This window comes from Dipodomys ordii, unplaced genomic scaffold (genome assembly GCF_000151885.1).
Source record: "Dipodomys ordii isolate 6190 unplaced genomic scaffold, Dord_2.0 Scaffold158, whole genome shotgun sequence".
In the NCBI taxonomy this organism is placed as follows: domain Eukaryota; kingdom Metazoa; phylum Chordata; class Mammalia; order Rodentia; family Heteromyidae; genus Dipodomys; species Dipodomys ordii.
The window spans coordinates 3,388,055-3,411,240 of NW_012267374.1; the positions used below are offsets into that span (position 1 = coordinate 3,388,055).

The 23,186-nt window shown below is 36.3% G+C and overlaps 1 protein-coding gene across 4 annotated transcripts in view; it reads right to left on the reverse strand.

Annotated features, from left to right (window-relative positions):
- Positions 1-23,186, reverse strand: part of Rngtt (RNA guanylyltransferase and 5'-phosphatase) — a 259,489-nt gene that overhangs the window by 94,974 nt on the left and 141,329 nt on the right. For all 4 annotated transcript variants that reach the window (XM_013032875.1, XM_013032874.1, XM_013032873.1 and 1 more), the window contains one exon: positions 14,897-14,997. In XM_013032875.1, the coding sequence (XP_012888329.1) occupies positions 14,897-14,997 (101 nt within the window). The remainder of the gene's footprint in view (positions 1-14,896; positions 14,998-23,186) is intronic.

Consider the following 23,186-nt stretch of genomic DNA (forward strand, 5'->3'; position numbering starts at 1 on the left):
GGTCAGTATGCTAACTGAAATAAACTAGGCACAAAAAGATAAAGAGGTTATGGAATTACATTGAGCAGATAAGCTGCTAGTTTGAACTGAACAGACTATTAAAAAGATAGATTGTTGGACTTCACAGATTCTACACAACAGAATCATAAATCTAGCAGGCTGTGAACAAGTGTTATCATTCAAGAAATGTAAGACTGACACCAACAAGCTCCACCAGGGAGGGAGACTTTTGTGGGCACACTGTTCCCACCCTGGTCCAGAAGGCAGAGTCAACTAATCTAGAAGGCAGAGCATAGATTCCACAACATTATTCTCAAAAATTTTGGTCTAATGGAGATTGTCTTGCTAGATATTAGACTTGGTAGGGATTCATCCCTCTTTTCTTCCTTCTGATTTCTGCCTTTAAGAATGAGATGACTATCCCACAACACATAAACTGCGTGATGGTTTTACAAATCAGATACAGAAGTATTTGCCTAAAAGTGAAATGTTCCTTAAATCGTATATCTAATTTAGATGAGATTTAGACTGTAGAGTAGTGGTTGTATGAGTTAAGACTTTGAAGGGCACTAGGGATGAAATCATCCTCCTCTACAGGAGAGAAAGACATCAATTTGGGAGGAGGCAGGAGCAGAATGTTATACAAAATATGTTTAAGCCCTCTCCTATCCCATCTCCATTCATATGTTGAAGCCCCAATCCTTAGCTTGCCTATACAGGAAGTGAGACCCTTAGGGAAGTAATTAAGATTAAATGAGGTCATCAGACTGGGACCAGGAGCTTTCAGGATTAGCATCCCTACAGAAGAGAGACCATCCCCAAACTGAGTCCTCTCTTACTTGTCCTTGTTCAGCTACTAGGGAAGGTCAAACAGGAAAAACTAAACAATCTCAGTTTTTCCCAGTAACTTGCAGCAAATTGGCACCAGGTTTTAAAAGCCTGAATTTTTCTGGCAACTTAAATATTTAGGAGGTGGAAAATGCATAGGAAAAAAATATGTCAGCAAAAGAGGAAGAAAGTTGCATGATTACAGGGGGAAAGAAGTCCCTGAGAAAAAAAACATTTCATAACTTAGTCCGTAGCTCAGTAAAAAGAACTGGTCTTCCATATTTTGGATTTGACCTTGTCAAGGTGAAAATGGGGATGACACATTCAGTAAACAAGCATAATTTCTAGTACCAGGATCAAAATGTTACATTACTAACTTGGCAACTAAGTAATTCATTATTAAATGCATCAAAATTGGTAAGCTGTGTGTGTGTGTGTGTGTGTGTGTGTGTGTGTGTGTGTGTGTGTGTGTGTGTGTGTGTGTGTGTGTGTGTGGTGTGTGTGTGTGTGTGTGTGTGTGTGTGTGTGTGTGTGTGTGTGATCAATATTTAAAATCAATGGCCACACTCAAGTGGTAGAAAGCGAGTTCAGGTCCAAGACTGGACCCAAAAAATAAATAAATAAATAAAAATAAAGTCAATAGCCACAAACCAAAGGAAACATATATTGATAAGTCTGGTTAATTGATACCTAAAGTGACAGGTGATAAAATTCTTTTAAAATAAGTATAAAGTCCATTAGTAGAGTTTAGTCAAATGTATAACATGTTAATAAGACATTAGTACTACCAACCGCCAATATCAGAGTTTTTAAAGTATATATTTCTCAATACAACTCAATTTTAACTAAACTGACACAGTAAAGAAAATCATCACACTATTTCTTCAAAATATACTCCGAATCTAACCCTTTCGAATCATCATCAGTGTTATCAACCTAGTCATAAGAGCTCTGTCTGGCTTCCTGCAATAAACTCTTTGATTTCCCTGACCTTTTCCTGTCCAGTCTCATCATAGCAGTCAAAGGGATTATCACAGAACAAGTTAAATCAGTTCTAATCCTCAAACTCTTGAATGTCTCCTACTTACCTCAGAATAAAGTGAAGTCCTTAGAATAACTATAATGTAAATAATGTAGTGCTTAGTCTCTTCTAGTTCTCTCCCTCCTTCACTTAGTCATCTTTTGTCACACTTGCTCCCATGCTGATTACAGACTCTGTTGCTGCCTTTCTTCTTCTATGTTATACCCTTCACCATGTATCTCACTGGCTAACTTCCTCACCTCCTTCCCTTCTGTCCATATGGTTCTGTATCAATGAGACTTAATGTTTTGGTTCATCTTCCTTGTTTTTTCAATCTGAAACAGCCACTCCTTAGGCTAACCAGCCTAAAAGCCACTAACTCTCCAAAACAAATTTTAAATCTTCACTCTGATTTCTCAATATGTCATCGTCTAAGTCCTGATAAACTTAATACAAGATTCAACTTCCATAAATTCTAGTTATTCAATAAACGTTGAATAGTTTCAAGTCTTCTTTCAGACTATGTTTCCTGTTTTGAATATCATTCCTATCACTTAAAAGGCTTTGCTCAAGTGAATCATCTTCTATAGAAATCTCTGGTATGTCATTTTTATACTTAATAAGATATAAAATTGTCTGAGCTACTGCAGTACTTTCAACTACAATAACAATACAGCATTTTTCACCCTGATAGTTATTTGAATCTATTGTCTCCATCTAACCACTAGGATGAGGCTTATCTATCTTTTTACTCCTAGCACCTAACAAGTTTGCACATAAATGGATTTTAATAAATGCTTACTGAAGAGTCATAAATCAGTTATAACTAGAACTGCTATTTACACTGAAAGTTTGAAAGCAAATGAAAGGCGGGGATAGTGAATTTTTTCTTATTCATAAATTAAGATTCTGAAAAAGATGAAAGGGTCTTTGTTCCTTAGTAATGAATTCATGTAATTTACAGTTAATTTATTCTAAACTCTCTTGAGACCATATAATATGGTCTATACCTCCTTCAATGAAGTCAATCTAAAATGACCATGCAGCTTTTAAATCTAAATAATATATATTCCAGCTCATCTTATAAAAATGAAGACACTAGTAAAAAGAGATAAATTTGATGCTTAAGGAGCTCATGTAAATGAATAGTGGTCAGTAGAAATAGTCTTTACACAAAGAGTTAACTTGCATATAATTAGATTGTCATTTTTCAAAAAATTAAAGGAAATTAAACGTACTTTTTAAAAGCTGCCTAGCGTAGATGTCCTTTGATGGCTGAAAACACGTTTCTGAAACCTGCAGTGGCTTCTGTTTCTCAATATGATTCATAAAGTATCATTTTGCTATAAATAGAAATCTTCCAGTTGACAGAGATTTCTAATTAAAAGAATACAAGGCCATGATTTAATAGCAATGCAACTGTAGTATTTATAAGATCTGTAGTGTTTATATTAGACAAGACTCACATAGTAAACAGGAATTTAAAAACTAAAACCCAAATTGATATTATAGAATGAAGTGCATTAGTTTTAATTATGTACTTTTTAAAACAAACATCATAAATACAAATGTCAATATAGCCAAAATAAGATACTAAATACTCTTAGCTCAACTACTGTAAGAAGGTTTTCAGAAATCTTGAATTATACTTGCTATTGTCATCCTTTTATTCAGGACCAGGAGGCCCAGTTTGCTAAGGTAGCTTCTCTTATATCCTCCCCCATTTATTCTCCCCTGAGATTCAAAGCTTAATATGAGTTCCATTTCCCAGAGATAAAAGACTTGCATTACCAATGATATATCTTAGCTTTCTTCTTTTTATAATAAATTACCATATTTATATTTTGAGACTGTCATATGCTAGGATATTAAACATTCTCTCATCATAATTAACTCTTTAAACCAAATTAAATGACTTGGTTCAAAACAGACTGAAAATTAATGGAATATAATTCTATCACTAATTATTTTAATAATAGACCTATTTATTCATAACTAATTTTAGTTGAGAAATGCACAGTAGCTAAAAAGGCGTAACCTTTCCTCCTATGATCATTAAAATATAACAAGAATTTGAACTTGTGGTGTTTAACAATGGATATAGTAACTTCATAAATGCCTTAGGACAAATATAATATAGCAAACTGTACAAAATTGCTCGCTCTAAAAACTAAGCTTAGTAAAAATTTTATAATTACTTTTATAGATGTTTGTAATTTATATCTAACCTCCATATGAGAGAAAGCATGTATAACATAAGAAAATAAATACAGGGTCACACACATATATATACCAATTGACTGAAATATGGTATACAGAAGGAAGGATTCTAATGATCTAAGAATAACTTACAGTTTAATAAAAATGAATATGAAGAAGGTGAAGTACGTTTTGTTAGAAGGAGGTGAGGTTAGGGGACAGATGAATGGAGACAAGAATGGTGGTCAAAAATAGTAATAATACTCAATGTAAACACATGAAAGCAGAAGCAGGTAACTTGAGAAAGGGCTAAGATGGATGGGGGGTAGGGGAAAATGATGGAAAGGAGACTCTGATCAAGATATTGTACGCATAAATTGACTAGCTGAATTGAACTACTTAAAGACAATTTTTTAAATAATATAAACTATTATTTCTGTAGTAAACTAATACAATACTATAGGAAGCTCCCTTTTAAAATATACACAATATAAAATTAGGGAGAGCAATATATTTTCAGAATTCTTCACTTTTCAAAGACAATCTAAAAAAAAAAAGATAATCTAAAGATTTCTGATGATCCTAAAAACAAGATTCTAAGACCAAAAAAGAGGCTTTCGTAATATTTGAAGAAACAGAAATAATAAAAATTAACACCTCAAATTAACTTTTAGGATATTGACTAGAGTAGAAATTAGTGGACAATGTTCTAATATAATCTTTTATTAACCCTTAACATCAAAATGATTGTATTTTGATGTAATTTAAATCACAATTGAATGCATCTTTCTTCAAAATGCTTAATGATATACTTAAAATGAAGATAAGTCAATAGTCAACCAAAGACAATATACTCAAACCCTAGAAGGCCAACATTAAGTATGTAAATAGAAACTGCTTATAATGTAAGGCTTCAAACATCTCCTAAAGCTGAGTGTGGTGGTACAAACCTATAATGCCAGGGCTTAGAAAGCTAAAGCAGAAGGATTATGAGTTTAAGATCAGCAAAAGCTACACAGCCAGATCCAATCTCAAAAACAATGAAAGTGTCCTACATGGCAGTGAAGCTAATAAAGACAAAGAAAAAATAACGAATTTAATAAATATAAAATAGTTCACTGCTACCAAGAGGTGCAAAGTACATCTAGAAAAGTTAACATAATTTAAAACACAGGATTAACAAATTTTCAAAAAGAAATTTGATAAGAGTTCCTAATTAAAATTCAGTAAAGACAGGCACCAGTGGCTCATACCTGTAATCCTAGCTACTCAGGAAGCTGAAATCTGAGGATCACGGTTCAAAGCCAGCCTGGGCAAGAAAGTCCCTCCGTGAGACTCTTTTTATCTCCAATAAACTACCAGAAATCAAAAAGCAGCGCTATGGCTCAAATGGTAGAACACTTGCCTTGAGCTGAAGAGCTGAGGGACAGTGCCCAAGCCCAGAATTCAAGCCCCATGACTGGGGGGGAAAAAATCAGTAAAAATAATAAAATCACAAAAAAATAATAAAATGTATATACTCGACCCTATTACACTGCTAGTGGGAATGTACACTTATACAACCACTTTGGAAAGCAGTCTGGAGGGTCCTTAGAAAGCTAAAGATTGACCTCCCTTAAGACCCAGTCATACCACTTCTAGGCATCTACCCTGAACAACAGGAACCAATATACAAGGACACGTGCACCTCCATGTTTATTGCAGCACTGTTCGCAATAGCTAGGATATGGAAACAACCCAGATGTTCCCACCACAGATGAATGGATCCAAAAATTGTGGTATCTATACACAATGGAATATTATGCAGCCATTAGAAATGACAAAATAATGGCATTTGCAGGGAAATGGATGGAACTAGAAGGAATCATGTTGAGCGAGGTAAGCCAAGAGCGAAGAGACAAACGGTACATGGTCTCCCTGATAAGTGGATGATAAATCCAAAATGTTAGGTGATACGACAAAACTAACAGGACTTAAGAAACAAAGAACTCCTGCTCATCTGGTTGAACCACTACTAAATATCCCCATGCTGCTGATCACATGTATGGTGTATAACATGTGAACAGTGTTATATATTACAGACTGTGATAGACAATTTGCTCCAGGAAAGTTAGAATGAACTTGTGACTTTAAATGAGCATCATTATTCCACAATACTGTGAATTTCCGGAAATTATGTAATCACTTAATCACAATCAAAAAAAAAAAAAAAAGAACCTCGGGGAAGGGAGGGAGGGAGGGGATGGTAGGGGGAAAACAATGGAGGGGGTAATAATGTTCAAGAGGAAGTGTACTCATTACCTCACTCATGTAACTGTAACCCTCTGTATAGTATCTTTACAATAAAAAAAATGTATATACTCGAAAACATGGAAGTGTATAGTTCCATACTACACTTTTTTTTTTTTTGGTTCCAGTCATGGGGCCTAAACTCTAGGCCTGGGCCTGTCCCTCAGCAATTCAGCTCAAGGCTAGCGCTCTACCACTTGAGCCACAGCGCCACTTCCGGCTTTTTTCTTTTTTTGCTTATGTGGTGCTGAGGAATCGAACCCAGGGCCTCATGCATGCAAGGCAAGTGCTTTACCACTGAGCCACCTTCCCAGCCCCAGTTCCATACTACACTTTTTATAAGTTCATCCTAAACTCCTTTTAGAATTTTTATGCTCCAAGAAGCAACTTTTACTCCTATCTTTACACGTTAGTTTATCTAAGTCTTAAGTTATTTCCATCTATCATACATACATTTGCTCTCTTTTTTAGGTCACAGACTGCCATACATGAGAAACATGATTATGTGATTTTAGAGATTTTAAAACTATTTATAAAAAGAAGGATTTCAAATATTTTTCCTCCCATAGTTCATATTCAGTTATCTCATATTATTCTTACTCACTTGCACTATACTGTATCACTTTAAAAGGTCAAGATGTTCCTTCTCATAATGACATGGAAAACAAAAAGACCTCAAGTGATTAATGTTTGGGAAAGTGTGAATTGTTTCATTATAACTAAAGCCTGTTGGATAAGAAATTAGTAAAATTAAGGGGCACTGTGGCTCAAATGGAAGAGCACTAGACTTGAGCAAAAGAGCTCAGGGACAGTGCCCATCCCTGGGTTCAAGCCCTACAACCAACAACAAAAAAAAATTACTATTTTGGGCTGGCAATATGGCTTAGTGGGAGAGTGCTTGCCTAGAATGCTTGAAGCACTAGGTTCAATTCCTCAGCTATCATATAAACAGAAAAAGCCAGAAGTGGTGCGGTGGCTCCAGTGCTAGCCTGAGCAAAAGCAGCTCAGGGACAGTGCTCACACCCTGAGTTCAAGCTCCACAACTGGCAAAAAAAAAAATTCAATTAAAAATGGATGTTGATGGCTCACTCCTATAATCCTATTTGGGAAGCTGACATCCTGAGGATCATGGCTCCAGTTTGCCCTGTTCAGAAAATTCCACTAGTCTCCTTTTCATGGAAGAATCTGGGAATAGAGGCTCATCACTATCACCCCAGCGGTAAACAAAAATAGGAGATTCGCAGTCCAACTATCTTACTGGGAAGAAGCAAGTCCCTATCTTAAAAGTAAGCAGTGCAAAGCTGGGCACAAATGGCTTATGGCTACACTTAGCTGCTCAGGAGGCTGAGATCTAAAGATGGAGGTTAAAAGCCAACCTGAGCAGACAAATCCATAAAACTCTTGTATCCAATTAACCAGCAAAAAGGCAGGGGAGAAGGTAAGGCTGAAGTAGTAGAGCAACAGCCATAGGTGAAAAAGCTGAGTGAAAGTATTGAGGCCTTGAGTTCAAATCCCAATACCAGCACCAAAACAGCGTGCCCATACACACACACACACACATGCACGCACGCACACACACAAAAGCACACACACAAAAGCACGCACACCAGTGCAAAAAAAGGCTAAGGGAATGGCTCAATAGTAGAGTACCTGCCTAGCAAGCACAAGGTCCAATACTTCCCCTTACTCCAAAAAAACTCATTTCAGAAATTTTTCACCAAATACAATTCAGTGCTTGGTTAATAGGAAGAAATAGGGAACAAACACTCAATAATGAAGGGGATCACAAAGAAACACAGGAGGCAAGACTCTCTGAGATAACTGCTTGTCAGAGATAACATGCTTTTGTTGCAATTTAGATTTGACCTAATGAAATTTTATGCAATATGTATATACATTTTGGATTTTGCTTTATGACAACAGAGAAATAATCTATTTTCTGAAAAACATTAACTATTCCACTTGAGATTGTTTTCACATTGTTAGATTCACACTTCATTTCCACAGTCAGAATTCTAGTTAACTAAAACACATGATGTCCATTTTGTTCTCTGCTAATATTAACTTATACCTACTATAAGGAAATTGGTTAAATTCTCAACTGTACAGTCATTACATTGCCCCAGTAAATACTAAGCAGTCCACAGAAAAATACTGAAACCCATGGTGGGCTGAGGACCATAGCTCTGTAGTGAAGAGTGCTTGTCCAACATGAGCTCTGGATGTCATGCCCAGCACTGCAGAATATTAAAATTAAAAAAAAAAGATACTATCTCACTTCTCATGAAATTTTTCCTCTTAGAACTAACATCTATTACCTAATCTTGCCTAAGCCAGTATTTACTGTAATGATGGCACTTTGATTATAATATTGGTGACGTGATAAATGATGGTCTGAAAAAGATTTTCTGTAGGAAGCAGGGGGATAAAACTTTTAACTGAAACCTAAACAAACAAACAAACAGAAAAGGCAGCCACACTACAGCTCTTCCGTTCTTCTCGTAGGCCACACTAGAAACAAGATAGATAAAGAAGAGATGGATAGACAGAGAGATAAGATTGATTGTAGAGCTGGTGGCTCGTGCTTGTAATCCTAGCAACTCAGGAGGCTGAGACTTGCAAAATTCAAAGCCAGGTTCAGCACAAAAATCCATGAGATTCCATCTCCTATTAACTAGCAAAAAGCCAAGATAGAGATGTGGTTCAAGCGTGAGAGAGCACCAAATATGAGTTCAGACACTTCTTGAAGAAAAGGATCCTGAAACTGTCACAAGTATAAACTGTAAAGTGCAAAACACAGACATAACTGGCCTCTAAATTTTTTTTTTTTGGTCCAGTCGTGGGGCCTGAACTCTGGGCCTGGGCACTGTCCCTCAGCTCTTCAGCTCAAGGCTAGCGCTCTACCACTTGAGCCACAGTGCCACTTCCGGCTTTTTTCTTTTTGCTTATGTGGTGCTGAGGAATCGAGCCCAGGGCCTCAGGCATGCAAGGCAAGCACTCTACCACTGAGACAACTTCCCAGCCCTGGCCTCAAATTTTTTTTTAAAAATAAATTTCATTGTAACAGGACTATGTGCATAGGCTAATATCAATGCTCAGTTTTATACTCCAATGGCAAAACAGTTGAGACAGAGACACATAGACACAAACTCTAAATATTTACTGTCTGGCTTTTTACAGAAAAAAAAGATGTTCTGGCCTAGCTGCAAATCTTTCAACTATGTTTTATAAGACTGGCAACATTTGCCAGGTTAACTGTGCACTGGACTAAACAACGATGTCAAAGGAGATAGATGTTTACTCTAATTTAAACACTGTACAATATGTGCATGTATTAAAACATCACAAGGTACACTCCATGAATATGTATAATTTATGTTTTCTTCTATTAGTTGAAAAATAAATATGTAGAAATATAAATAAATCTAAGTGGGCTAACACATGTACAAATACAACCTATAGTTTTTGTCCAGCTAGAAATATTTGACAACTGGGAAAACTTTCCACATTGGCTCTCTGACACATAGGGTAAGAGTCATTATTCTAGGGAAGGCCAAATGAAAGTCCCCACAACTTGCCCTTCCTGCCAGGAGAACAAACCAAAAGCAATAACATACCCCCAAGGGAAGTGCAGAGATTAGTACCACCATCAAAGACTTTAGAATGATTATGAATTATCATAAATTTAATCAGGTTGCTACACCAATTGCAGCTGCTATTCCAGATGTACTTGCTATCTTTAATGAAGCAAAGCAATACAGCTTCTGAAATCTTATATACAAATACAAGTTGGCAAACACTTTTGTATCTAAACTAATTTGAAGTACTATCAGAAGACAGTTCCCTGGCATGATCAACAATATATTCTATGATCATAACATGGCTATTTTGCTCTCTACCCTCATTTCATCCACAGTGATCTTTTAAATATTTATAACATATTATACTATACATTATGTATAACATTAAAATATATCATATTACATTATATATATTACAATACATATTATTATGTATTACATATGTTTGTTTTACTGTGACATGCAACAGTACAAATGTTAAATGTGTAATTTTATTAATTTTTCCAAAAGTGATAGGCCATCATCCAAATTACAGTTATAGAAACACAAAAATAGAGGGACTAAGAGTGGTCTAGCTGAAACTAAAGCCCAGACAGTACATTTCAGAATCCCTTTGCTGAAGAGGATCTACTACACTAGTATATAGGGTAGCAGAGCTGTTTTCTTTGTTTGCATGTGAATTCATTTGTCAATGGCAGGTAGCTCAGTTGTTTACATCTCTTGACTATTATGAATAATATTGCTTAGAAGTTTCATATACAAATTTCTATGTGGACACCGATTTTCATTTCTCTTTGTTAGTGATGAATCATTTGGTAAAATAGAATATTTTGAGGAACTACCTGCTTGGCAAAGTAACTGCACCAATTTACAATATCAACACTAATTTCAGAGTTTCCAGTTCACATTCTCCCACTATCATTTATTACTTTTAAATCTTTATTTCAGAAACTGGTCTCTTTTAACAATTTGTGATAGATTATACAAATAAGTCAAAGATAAGTGCATTAAAAGGGAGTATGAACTTTTAAATCTAATTAGAACAGCAAAAATAATTGTAAACCTCTAAATGCTTATGGTGCTAAGTTCTGTTCTAAATATTTTATATATTTAATCCTCATAAAAGTCTTATGAAGCCAATTTCTATTTTATTGATGAAGAACCTGAGGCATAGATAAAAATTGATGTGCTCAAGGTCACAGTTAGTGAGCAGATTTCAACTCAAGAAAACTAGCTCAAGGATCTGTTCTCTTACCTACCGTGCATAAGTAAGTTTATATCACTCACTGTAAGCCATTGACTGTTGACAAGAATTTATATTTCTAGAGTACAGACTGCCTTTGTTATTCTAGCTGTTGATAAGAACTTGTTGAAGATTACTTAACATAAAACCATAGTATTTTTTAAACCATGAGTAGCTCTCGGATGAAAATCCCTATTTGTATATCTAACCAAATACAACAATATAAATTGCAAAAACATACAAGTTTCTTTAAGCCATGATAAACTAATGTTAATGTATTTTATATTTTCCGAAAGGATAATGAAGAGTAAAAAGGAGGTCTGGAGGCATGTCTCAGGTAATAGAGCGCTTGCATAGCAAGAGCAAGGCCATCCCGGTATAGTTAGGGGAAAAGCAGTGAAAACCGAGAAGTTGAGGTTTTAACTGCCATCAACAGGGTGTTCAATACGGATTTTTCTATTTGTACTAAATTTCAAGGTACCAGAAACTACTACCACATTATTATAATAGCTGAAATTCAAAGCCTTCCCCCCAAAATGAAGCTTTATAAAACAACAACTAAAAAATGCTACAGACATTTTTATCTTCATAGAAACACTTGGAAGACCAAGTAAAAGAAGAAATTAGCTGTTCTATGGAATTTTAGTGTCTTGGCTCCACTCCGCTATTACATATTACATTTGTTTTCTCTTTTGGAGCAGTCTTGTAGCAGGCTTAGGCAGGCCTCCCAGTCAGGACCTTCCTGCCCTGCCTGAGCTGAGATTATGCGATGCCATCAGATCAGTAATGCTGGGATTGCTACAATTCGTGGCTACTCTTTTTCAAACCATTACAGACATATTTGTAATGACAGTCTCCCAATATACTGAGTTACTATGAAGTCTGTTATCTAAGTTCTTAATTGAAAGCTCTTTATATAAATAAACATTATAGGAACTAATGGAACAATGCTTTAACCTAACAGTTACCATATAGCATCTCATACTACATATTACATTTTGAATACTGACACCCATGTTAAATAAACCATATACTTATATTGATATAAATTACATATGCCTATCTGGAAACCACCTTAAACTTCATGGGTTCCAAAATGTGTACAATAAAAAATATTTTTGAAGATATATGAAGGAAAATATACTTTAAAATGTATTAAGAATAAAAGCACTGAATTACATTTTGCATATTTAATTACTATGAGCAACTTTAATATTGAATATTTATGGGGTATTTTTTGTGGAACTAGAAGTTGAACTCAAGACCTTATGTGTGCTAAGCAGGTGCTCTACCACATAAGCCACATCACCAGTTCTCATGTGGCTTTTAAGTAATTGTAAGATCTATGACCTATGAAATGCAAAACTAAAAGCTGAGTACCAGTGGCTCACTCTTATAATCCTAGCTACTTGGGAGGTTGAGATCTAAGAATTAAGAGTTGGAGCCAGGTAGGGCAGACATATTCACAAGACACGTATCTCCAAATGTCAGAAAAGCTGGAAGTGGAGGCATGGCTCAAGTGATAGAGTGCTAGCCTTGAGCAGAAACACTTAGCAAGGGGTTGAGGATTTAGCTCAGTAGAGGATTTAGCCCTGAATTCAGTCCTCAGTTCTGAAAAACAAAACAAAACAGCTGGTGGCTCACCCTGTAATCCTAGCTACTAAGGAGGCTGAGATCTGAGGATTGTGGTTCAAAGCCAGCCCAGGCAGGAAAGTCCGTGAAACTCTTATCTCCAATAAACTCTCAGAAAATGAGAAGTGGTACTGTAGCTCAAGCGGTAGAGCGCTCACCTTGAGCTGATAAGCTGAGGGACAGCGCTCAGGTCCAGAGTTCAAGCCCCATGACCAACCAAAAAAAAAAAAAAAAAATCAAAACTAAGTAAGAGCTTAAGGCCCTGAGTTCAAACCCCAATACTGATAATGATGATAATAATAATAATGTAAAACCAAAACAATGGTTCCATCTGAATTAATTACTCAGCCTCTACTACTTTTAAAATGAAGTTGTGTGGCTCAAATGGTAGAGCACTGGCCTTGAGCAAAAAAAGCAACAAGCTTTCTGATGTATAGAACTCAATTAACTGGCAACCCAAAATATCTGCATACCATACATATAGAGAAAAAATACACATGAAATTATTATACATCAATATTGATATTTACTCAACATTTACAGAAACTACCCATAAAACCACTCATGTCAATTTTTTTTTGGGGGGGGGTCCAGTTGTGGGCCTGAACTCTGGGCCTGGGCGCTGTCCCTCAGCTCTTCACCTCAAGGCTAGCACTCTACCACTTGAGCCACAGTGCCACTTCCAGCTTTTTCTTTTCTGCTTATGTGGTGCTGAGGAATGGAACCCAGGGCCTCATGCATGCAAGGCAACCGCTCTACCACTGAGCCACCTTCCCAGCCCAAACCACTCATTCTTACAAGTACATTCCACATAGTCTTGTTTGTTTAGTTTTGTTTTTTATTTAACTGTACTTTTTTTTTTGTCTTTTCTTTTTTAGTACTGGGGACTGAACCCATGAAGGTGCAGCAATTGCTAGGCAAGCACTTTGCCACTGAGCTACATCCCAGCCCCACATAATCTTATAAATAGTCTAAAATTACCTATCCCTGGATTAAAATGAGACCAAGAGATCTAAATATCTACTGAGGGGCCCCATAAAAATTTTCTCAAACAATTTTTTGCCATCAATTCCAATAGCTAATCAGGTCACAAACATTTAAGGGTGTAAAATATCAAATATCCTATATTTTAAAAACTAGCATTAACATGCTTTAAATCCTTTTCTTTATCTAAGTTCCAGCACATTGTACAATATCCTTTCTTTGAAAATTCACATTTTCAAAATACTTTTCTCTTCAGTGGACATTTGCAACTGATAACATATCCTTTCTTAGAGTATCTACAAAAAGTATATCTATGTTTTAGCTTTGACAGGTAAAATGAACTTTTTGCTATAGCTACATGTACTTTCTCCTTATAAATTCTTTGAGGAAGCAATGCTTATTTTATTATATCACATTTATTTAGGTATGTCTTAAAAGTTTGTGAACAAAGTAAAATAAAGCAAGAGTTTGGAGATAAAGTGAATACATTCACACTAAAGCATTTACTACTTTAAAACAGCAATCAATAAAATCACAAAATAATAATCATGAGAAAATTAACACCCTGAACATTCTGAAAAATCCTAATGAAAGTTAACAAATAGTGTTTGCTATGAGATATCCTCAAAACTAAATATTTATTTTAAATACATTTAATTAACTTACATTTATAATTCTTTTAGTAACATCTACTTTCACTTGCACAATTCAAAAATGTTCATTTTTTATTTGTAATAGCTATTTAAAGTAAAAAAAAAAGTCTTAAAGACTAAACCTGATTAGCTATTAAAGGATGCTTGCAAAATGGTAGTTGTTCTAGATCAAAGGAATGAATACAATGTGAAAGTGAGATACATATATGTATATATAAATTATATTTTACTTTGTCTTTTAAGTATTGTAAAATAATTTTAAATTATACAGAGTCTTCTTTCATTTAAAATTGTAGGGGCAAGTATGTGTGGTAACACATACCTATAATCCTAACACTGGGAGGTTGAAACAGGTGGATCACAAGTCCAAGTCCAGATTGGGTTACAAGTAAGATCTTTCACATACTCCCCCAAACCAGTCATAATAACAATAAAAATCATTTAGGTTTGGGAAGTGGATACTTACCCTTCTCCTCCCATTCTTGTTATCTTTAGGCGAAAATCCACAGAATTGAGACTGGGGGGCTTCCATTTCAAAATGTCATCACATCGACCAGGTTTGTATTTCTAAAGGGAATTCAAACATAATAATTAGAAATAATCTCAAGATTGAAGACTAAGTTATTAAACATATTATTCATTATTCATTAATAAGTAAAATGTACTCCATTTCCAAAAATAATTTTGTTATCTTCCAACAAGTGGCACTCCTTTTCCTATCAAAGACACAGACTTGTAAAATATTCCACTTGGCAATCATAATTGAAAAGAATTTGATGAAATTTTTAATCATTCTCCTAACAAAGCATATTTAATAGGAATATCCCAGCCTCCCAGAGGCTCATTATGGTACTGAGGAGTCAAAAGAATAGAGTGTCCACAGGAAGCACAAGCTGAAATATTATAAATAAATATGACCTCCCCAACTCTACCCATTTACACTCAATACCAGGGGATTTTCACACTTACAGACAAAATCAGTATTTACCCACTCTATTTTCAAGCTGAGTAACCCCTCTAAAAATAAAAGAACTGAAGTAAATAAATCATTTTTTCATGATCTCCAAAATAATATGGGCAAACACATTACACAATATAGATTTAGGCCTTTTAAAAATAAGATTTCAATAATCTTGTCAAACTAGAAACATGGTAACAGAAACATCAGAAATCAATATAAATATCAGGCAACCAACCAAGTATTATGTTAGCAAAGTACTTACTAAATCACAGGGACTTGGCTGAATGGCCATATGGCAAAGGGAAGTCTCTAAAATTAAAGCAGGCAGAAAACTAACTTAAGGTGTGATATATTCTTGAGTAAAGCAGTGGTTCTCAACTAACAGTGATTTTTGCCCCCAGAAGATATTTGGCCATGGCTGGAGATGTTTTGGTAATCATTGAGAAAGGGAAGGGCATGCTACTGCCATCTAGTGGATAGAGGCCAAGAGTGCTACTAAATATCCACAACTTAAAAAAAAAAATAGTTCAAAATGTCGAATGCTAGCCATACACAGTAGTAGCACTTAAATTGCACTTAAGCACTTCTGGGACTGAGGCAGGAAGATCCTAAGTTCAAGATCAACCTGGGCTATGTAACAAGTTCCAATTTAGCCTCTGGTCTACATAGTGAGACCCACAGCAAGAGGAGGGAGGGAAGGAAGGGCTGGGGAGGGCAGGGGAGATGTGAGGAAAGGAGAGGAAAGGAGGGGAGAGGCAGGATCAATTGTATAAGGGTTGAGATATCTTGATGTAAATGAAGCTAGGGGTAGGGACAGCAAAGGTGAGATATTTTTAGTCCTTTTCCTCTACCAACTTAATATCAATCAAGTTCAAAGTGGGGCTTCATCATTTTTTTTTTTCCAGTTGTGGGGCCTGAACTCTGGGCCTGGGCGCTGTCCCTCAGCTCTTCAACTCAAGGCTAGCGCTCTACCACTTGAGCCACCACAGCGCCACTTCCGGCTTTTTTCTTTTTGCTTATGTGGTGCTGAGGAATCGAACCCAGTGCCTCATGCATGCAAGGCAAGCGCTCTACCACTGAGCCACCTTCCCAGCCCCCTTCATCATTTATAAAACTATAGTAAGTAGCATTTTACATGTGTCAAACAGGACATCTAGACCATAGGTATTTAAAATGCCTTGCAGCTGTACAATATCATTTTCACATGGTGACATGTGAAATAAGCAGTTAGTTATATTCTTGGAACATATATTCCAAGCATACACTAAAAGCTGACATACAGTACATTCTTCATATGTTCATGCTAAGATCTCTATCCTCATTTTAATACCATTTTTACTTCTATTATTCTAGCATTTCAATTCCAAGAAACCAATGAAATCCCAAATGATAATCCTGCTAGCAGAAGTGAAATAATGGAATCTTTTTCTTTTTTTGGTAGTATTGAGGTTTGAACTCAGGGTCTTGAGCTTGCTGGACTCTAACCACTTAAGTCCCACTCCTAGCCATTTTCTCGTTTTAGTTATTTTTCAGAAAGGGTCTTAAACATTTTGCCTAAGACTGTCTCAGACACAATCCTCCTAACAACACCTCCCTTAGAGCCCCCACTTTTTCTTTGGGAGAGGAACTTGTTACATTTGTTACCAATGCTGGCCTGAAAATACAATCTTCCTATCTTTAGCTCCCAAAAGGCTGGAATTACAGACATTCCTCACCTTCCTTGGCTGTTTTTCTTGGCAGTCCTAGGGTTTAAACTCAAGGCCTTAGCCTTGCTAATTAGGCACTCTTACTACTGAGCCACACCATCCAGCCCTGATTATTTTGCTGATTATTTTTGAGACAGGGTCTCATTTCCACTTATATTAGAAGCCCCAGTAGCTAGGATAACAGGCTTATGCTACCATACCCAATTCTTTGAAGAACTTTTTTTCTGCCCAAGCTGGCCTCAAACCTGGACCCTACCGTTCATTCTGTGTCTCCCAACTAGCTAGGACTACAGGTGTGAGGCACCAGAGTGACCAGGCCAGTCCATTTTTTAATAAGATATGTTCTTCACACATGTATTACTGGTTCTCACTATATATACTCCATTCTAAAAGACTCTAAATATACCTACAAAGAAAATAACTCTAAGATCTTCACTCCTTAACTTTTCTCCCAAGGAAATCTAGATCCTCATTTTCAGATATAAAGATCTCCCTTATTAATGTCCTAATGGTGGACCAAAAGTTTCAAATCTGAAACTGAATCATTTATTTCTGAGCAACAAAGAAAATGTGTTGCTCTTCTTTTTTATTTCCATTTCTAATTAACATGGATCTCCTAATTGGGCAGATTCAAACCTTCTGAATCATGCTGGTACATCCTCTATCACCTCTATTATTTCTATTATTCTTTTGCCCAAGTTACTATGATAACCAATTGCTACTCCTATTACTAAGAAGCCCTATCAACAATAATTGATTTGACTATGCTTGTCAGATGGCTTACTAAACAGAATACAAGCTTCTCAATATAACCACCAAATACCTCCTTACCATATGTGGTCTTATTTATCTCCACTCCTCCTCCTCCCCCCCCCCCCACCCTGAGCTTTATCCTCTACTATGGTTCTGACACAAAATAATAAAGACTAAAACCTACTGACTTTTCAGCCAGGCTCTGGTGCTACTGATTTGTGGAATATTCCACAAAGTAAATCAATTTAATATAATTTCCCTTTTTCATAGTTCACAAGATGAGGCATAGGAAGCGGAGTATATGATCAGATAAAATAAATACTCAGCCAGGCACCAGTGGCTCATGCCTGTAATCCTAGCTACTCAGGAGGCTGAGATCTGAGGATCGTGGTCAAAGCTAGCCTGGGCAGAAAAGTCCGTGAGACTCTTATCTCCAATAAACCACTTGAAAACTGGAAGTGGCGCTGTGGCTCAAATGGTAGAACACTACTAGCCTTGAGCTGAAGAGCTGAGTAACAGCATTCAGGCCCAGAGTTCAAGCCCCATGACTGACAGGAAACAAAAAGTGAATACTCAAATTTAGATATTTTACTCCAAATTTTAAAATACATACTAACTAGCACATTTAACTTGGCCAATGGAAAAAGAAGCCCATACCATACATAAAAATCAATTCAACATAGATTAAAACAAAACTTCAAACTATAAAACTCCTATGATATAGGGGCTGGGAATGTGGCTTAGAGATAGATAGCTTGCCTAGCATGCATGAAATCCTGGGTTTGATTCCCTCAGTACCATATAAGCAGAAATGCAGGAAGTAGTGCTGTGGCTCAAGTGGTAGAGTGCTAATCTCTCCCCCCCCCCACCCGCTGGTCTTGGGGCCTGGGTGCATGTCCCTCAGCTCTTCAGATCAAGGCTAGCGCTCTACCACTTGAACCACAGCACCACTTCTGGCTTTTTCTGCTTAGGTGGTCTTGAGGAATGAAACCTGGGGCTTCATGCATGCAAAGCAAGCACTCCACCGCTGAGCCACCTTCCCAGCCCCAAGAGTGCTAATCTTGAGCAAAAGAAGCTCAAGGATAGTATCCAAACCCTAAGTTCAAACCCCAGGACTGACTAAAAAAGAAAATGTTTCTTGATAGTGGGCTTAGAAATCATTTCTTTGGATGCAATGTTAAAAGCACGGACCACAAGTGTAAAAGTAAGTAGGATTCCATCAAATTAAAAAGCAAAGAAAACTCAGTGAAAACTCAGTAGGCTGGAGGTATGCTTGCCCAAGCAAACAGGCCAATTAATTAATTAATTAAAATAAAAGGCAATCTATAAAATTGGGGAAATATTTGTAAACTAGATACCTATAAGGGGCTAATCTATACATAAATAAATAACTTAAAAGTATAAATAACTTGACTCAAATCGGCAAAGGATCTAAACACACACTTATCAAAAGAAAATATCAGACAGCCCAGAGACATTTGAAAAGACAGGTTCTCTAGTCATCAGAGTACTGCAAATCAAAACCTTACTGGAAATTCACTGCATACCTTTTAGGATGGGTATTAATTACCAAGAAGACAAGAAGTAACAAAAATTCTTGAAGCCAGGAAGAAAAGGAAACTATAGTATGTAAATTGGTGCAACCACTATAAAAAATAATTTTGAAATTCCTAGAAAAAAACAAACATAAAACTACCATATAACTCAGTAATTCTACTTGTGAATTTATCCAAACGTTTGGAAAAGAGAATCCACTGAGATATTTCATTTCCTTGTTCAATTCAGCATTAGAAAAAACTTAAAAACAAAAAACAAAGAAAAAACTTAAAAACAAACATTTCATGGATGAATAATAAATTGTATATTGCATTATTGAAATACAATATTACATAATATATTTCAGTTTTAAGAAAGGAAACAATTAGGGCTGGGAAGGTGGCTCAGTGGTAGAGCGCTTGCCTTGCATGCCTGAGGCCCTGGGTTCGATTCCTCAGCACCACATAAGCAAAAAGAAAAAAAGCCGGAAGTGGCACTGTGGCTCAGGTGGTAGAGCGCTAGCCTTGAGCTGAAGAGCTGAGAGCTAGAGTTCAGGCCCCACGACCGACCCAAAAAAAAAAAGAAAAAAGAAAAAGAAAGAAAACAATTAGGCAGAAGATTTTAGACACATAAGCATTTATAATTGTGAAGAATTTAATGACATATAAAGTTCAGAGTACTATGACAGCATGGATATAAGTATGTGATCAGAAAGATCAATGAGAGTTGCTAGAAGAAGGAAAATTTAAGCAAGAATTACACATGCAAAAAGACATAAAAGTAAGCAGATATATGGAATAAAGACATTCAGAATGCACAGAGGTCAAATATAGTACTGAACATTCATCCCCCAAAACCTTTTCTTTTTGGTAATACTGGGGCCGAAACAAAGATGGTCAGACAAGTGCCTCACCAGTTGAGCCACAGGCCCCCAGCATGAGAATACGCTTTTATAAATACTAAAACTATCATTGAAAATGACAGACACAGCATGTACCTTCATGATACTTACAGTCTAGCAAGGGAAATAGAAAGTTTAATACAACTAAAAATCAATACATTTGTAAATGCTTTGGGGTGAGAGCACAGGAGTCACATTGGCTTACCAGACTAGACTTCACAAAAAAAAACACAACAAATGTGATACTGGAAGGATGGGAGTAACAATAAACACAGTTTGAAGCAGAAGGAGCAACTTCTGTAATTATGTATACCATACAAAGTATTTCAGTGTGTAGTTTTTACATAATAAAAGTGTTCTACCAAAAGAGTCACTAATTTCAGAGTCTGAATTTCAACAACAGAAGAAAAAAGTGCTTTTCTAATTCCAAATAAATATATAGATGAATGAAGGAGGTACAAAGGAGAATATAGTCAAGAATTAATTGTATATACAACAACAAAATTAAGTAAGGAAAGGGATGGGTATAAGGAGGGTGAGAATGTTGGAGGGGTGACACTGATCAAGATACATTATGTCACTGAGCGCCAGTAGCTCTAGCTACTCAGGGCTCTGAGTAAGAGCCTGAGCAAGAAAGTCCGTAAGACTCTTATCTCCAGTTAATCACCAGAAAACAGTAAGTGGTGCTGTGGCTCAAAGTGGTAGAGCACTAGCCTTGAGTAAAAGAGCTCAGGGATAGAGCCTGGCTCTGAGTACAAGTCCTGTGGCCAACAAAAAAAATTTTTTAAAAGACACATTGTGGGAAGAAATAACTATTGCAAAGCTTATAGAACTCATATATGTTATAGACCGTGATAGACAATTTGTTCCAGGAAAGTTAGAATGTGTTTGTGACTTTAACTGAGCATCACTATCCCACAATACTGTGAAATTTGGGAAATTTCGTAACCACTTAATCACAATAAAACAATTGGGGAAAAAAAGACACATTGTGTTCATAAACTGTTTTGGTATACATCACTTTTGTACACCTACTTAAAGATTTAAAAAATGTTAGAGCTTTTTAACCATGTATTAAATTTTTAAAGTTTAAATTTTTAATTTTTTAAAAAATAATTAAATGAGCCGGGCGCTGGTGGCTCACGCCTGTAATCCTAGCTACTCAGGAGGCTGAGATCTGAGGATCGCGGTTCAAAGCCAGCCCGGGCAGGAAAGACCCTGAGACTCCTATCTCCAATAAACCACCAGAAAACCGGAAGTGGTGCTGTAGCTCAAGTGGTAGAGCGCTCGCCTTGAGCTGAAGAGCTGAGGGACAGCACCAGGCCCAGAGTTCAAGCTCCACGACCGACAAAAAAAAAAAAAATAATAATTAAATGTCCTTTTAAATATTTCCTTCTAAAATTTAGAATTATAAGCACAAGAGGGGCTGGGAAGGTGGCTCAGTGGTAGAATGCTTGCCGTGCATGCACGAGGCCCTGGGTTCGATTTCTCAGCACCACATAAACAGAAAAAGCCGGAAGTGGCACCATGTCTTAGCTGGTCGAGTGTTAGGCTTGAGCTGAAGAGCTAAGGGACGGAGCCCAAGCTCAGTTTAGGCCCCATGGCCGACAGGAAAAAAAAAAGGCACAAGAGACAGGAAGTGTCAATAATAAACTCTATCTTTTTACCATGATTCTAGTAAGCCCCAAGATGCTAAAACCAGTATTAACAAAATAAATATTAAGAAGTATACTTGAAAAAGCTTGGAGCATATGTCTCAAAAACTACTTATTAAGTGCAAGGTCCTGAGTTCAAACTCAGGCACATACATACATACACACACACACACACACAAATTTATATATCTAGATAAATTCTGAAAAGTACAAAATAGTGTGCTACTTTTTTAAAAAGTGCAGTGGGAATAAAAATGTTTTAACCTCTGAGTATCTGCATAAAGAAACTGTGAAAAGACAAATAAACAAGGAAGTGTAGGAGAGTGAAGGAGGGGGCAACATTGTCCAAAAAAGAAATATATTCATTTCCTGACTTTCATAAATAACTTCTATCTCACTTTTTAACACCATAATAATAACAATAAAATTTCTTTTTTTAAAACATTTTAATTAAAAAATTAACAGGGAGGAAAAATATTAACAAGAGACAGCTACATATTCTCGATATATGTTGAAGCATCTGGACCATGTTAATATATTTTCTACTGAAAATGTATCATTGTAAAGCATATTTTTATAATTACCATTATTGTTCCAACATTAAATGTAAGCTATCTTTGATGGCTCATGCCTATAATCCTAGCTACTCAGGAGACTGAGTTCAAAGCCAACCGTGGAAGGAAAGACTGTGAGACTCTTCAATTAACCACCAAAAAGCCAGAAGTAGACCTTGGCTCAAGTGGTAGAGCATCGGCCTTGAGCAAAAAAGCTTAGAGACAGCACCCAGGCCCAGATACATGTGCTACCTGGTAAAAAGAACTATCACTAATTCATCATTTATACTGAAAACTGTGTACTCTGTATTTTTTACCCTCAAAAAATTAATTGATTCCTTTCATTGACATGAAATCTTTATTAATATTTATTTCCCCTTTCTCTACTACTGTCACCATTAACAATTTATTTACTTGTGCAGTAACACTATGTATGTTTAGCCAGCTACAACTGATTACAAATTGAGCTGTAACTATTTTGTCAAAAAAACTTCAAGGGAAAATCATGTGTTTGGGAGTTAAGGGAGAATGACAAAAGGGTGACATGGATTAAGATGCACTGTACTCAGGGGCTGGGAAGGTGGTAGAGTGCTTGCTTTGCATGCATGAGGCCCTGGGTTCGATTCCTCAGCACCACATAAGCAAAAAGAAAAAAAGCCGGAAGTGGCGCTGTGGCTCAAGTGGTAGAGC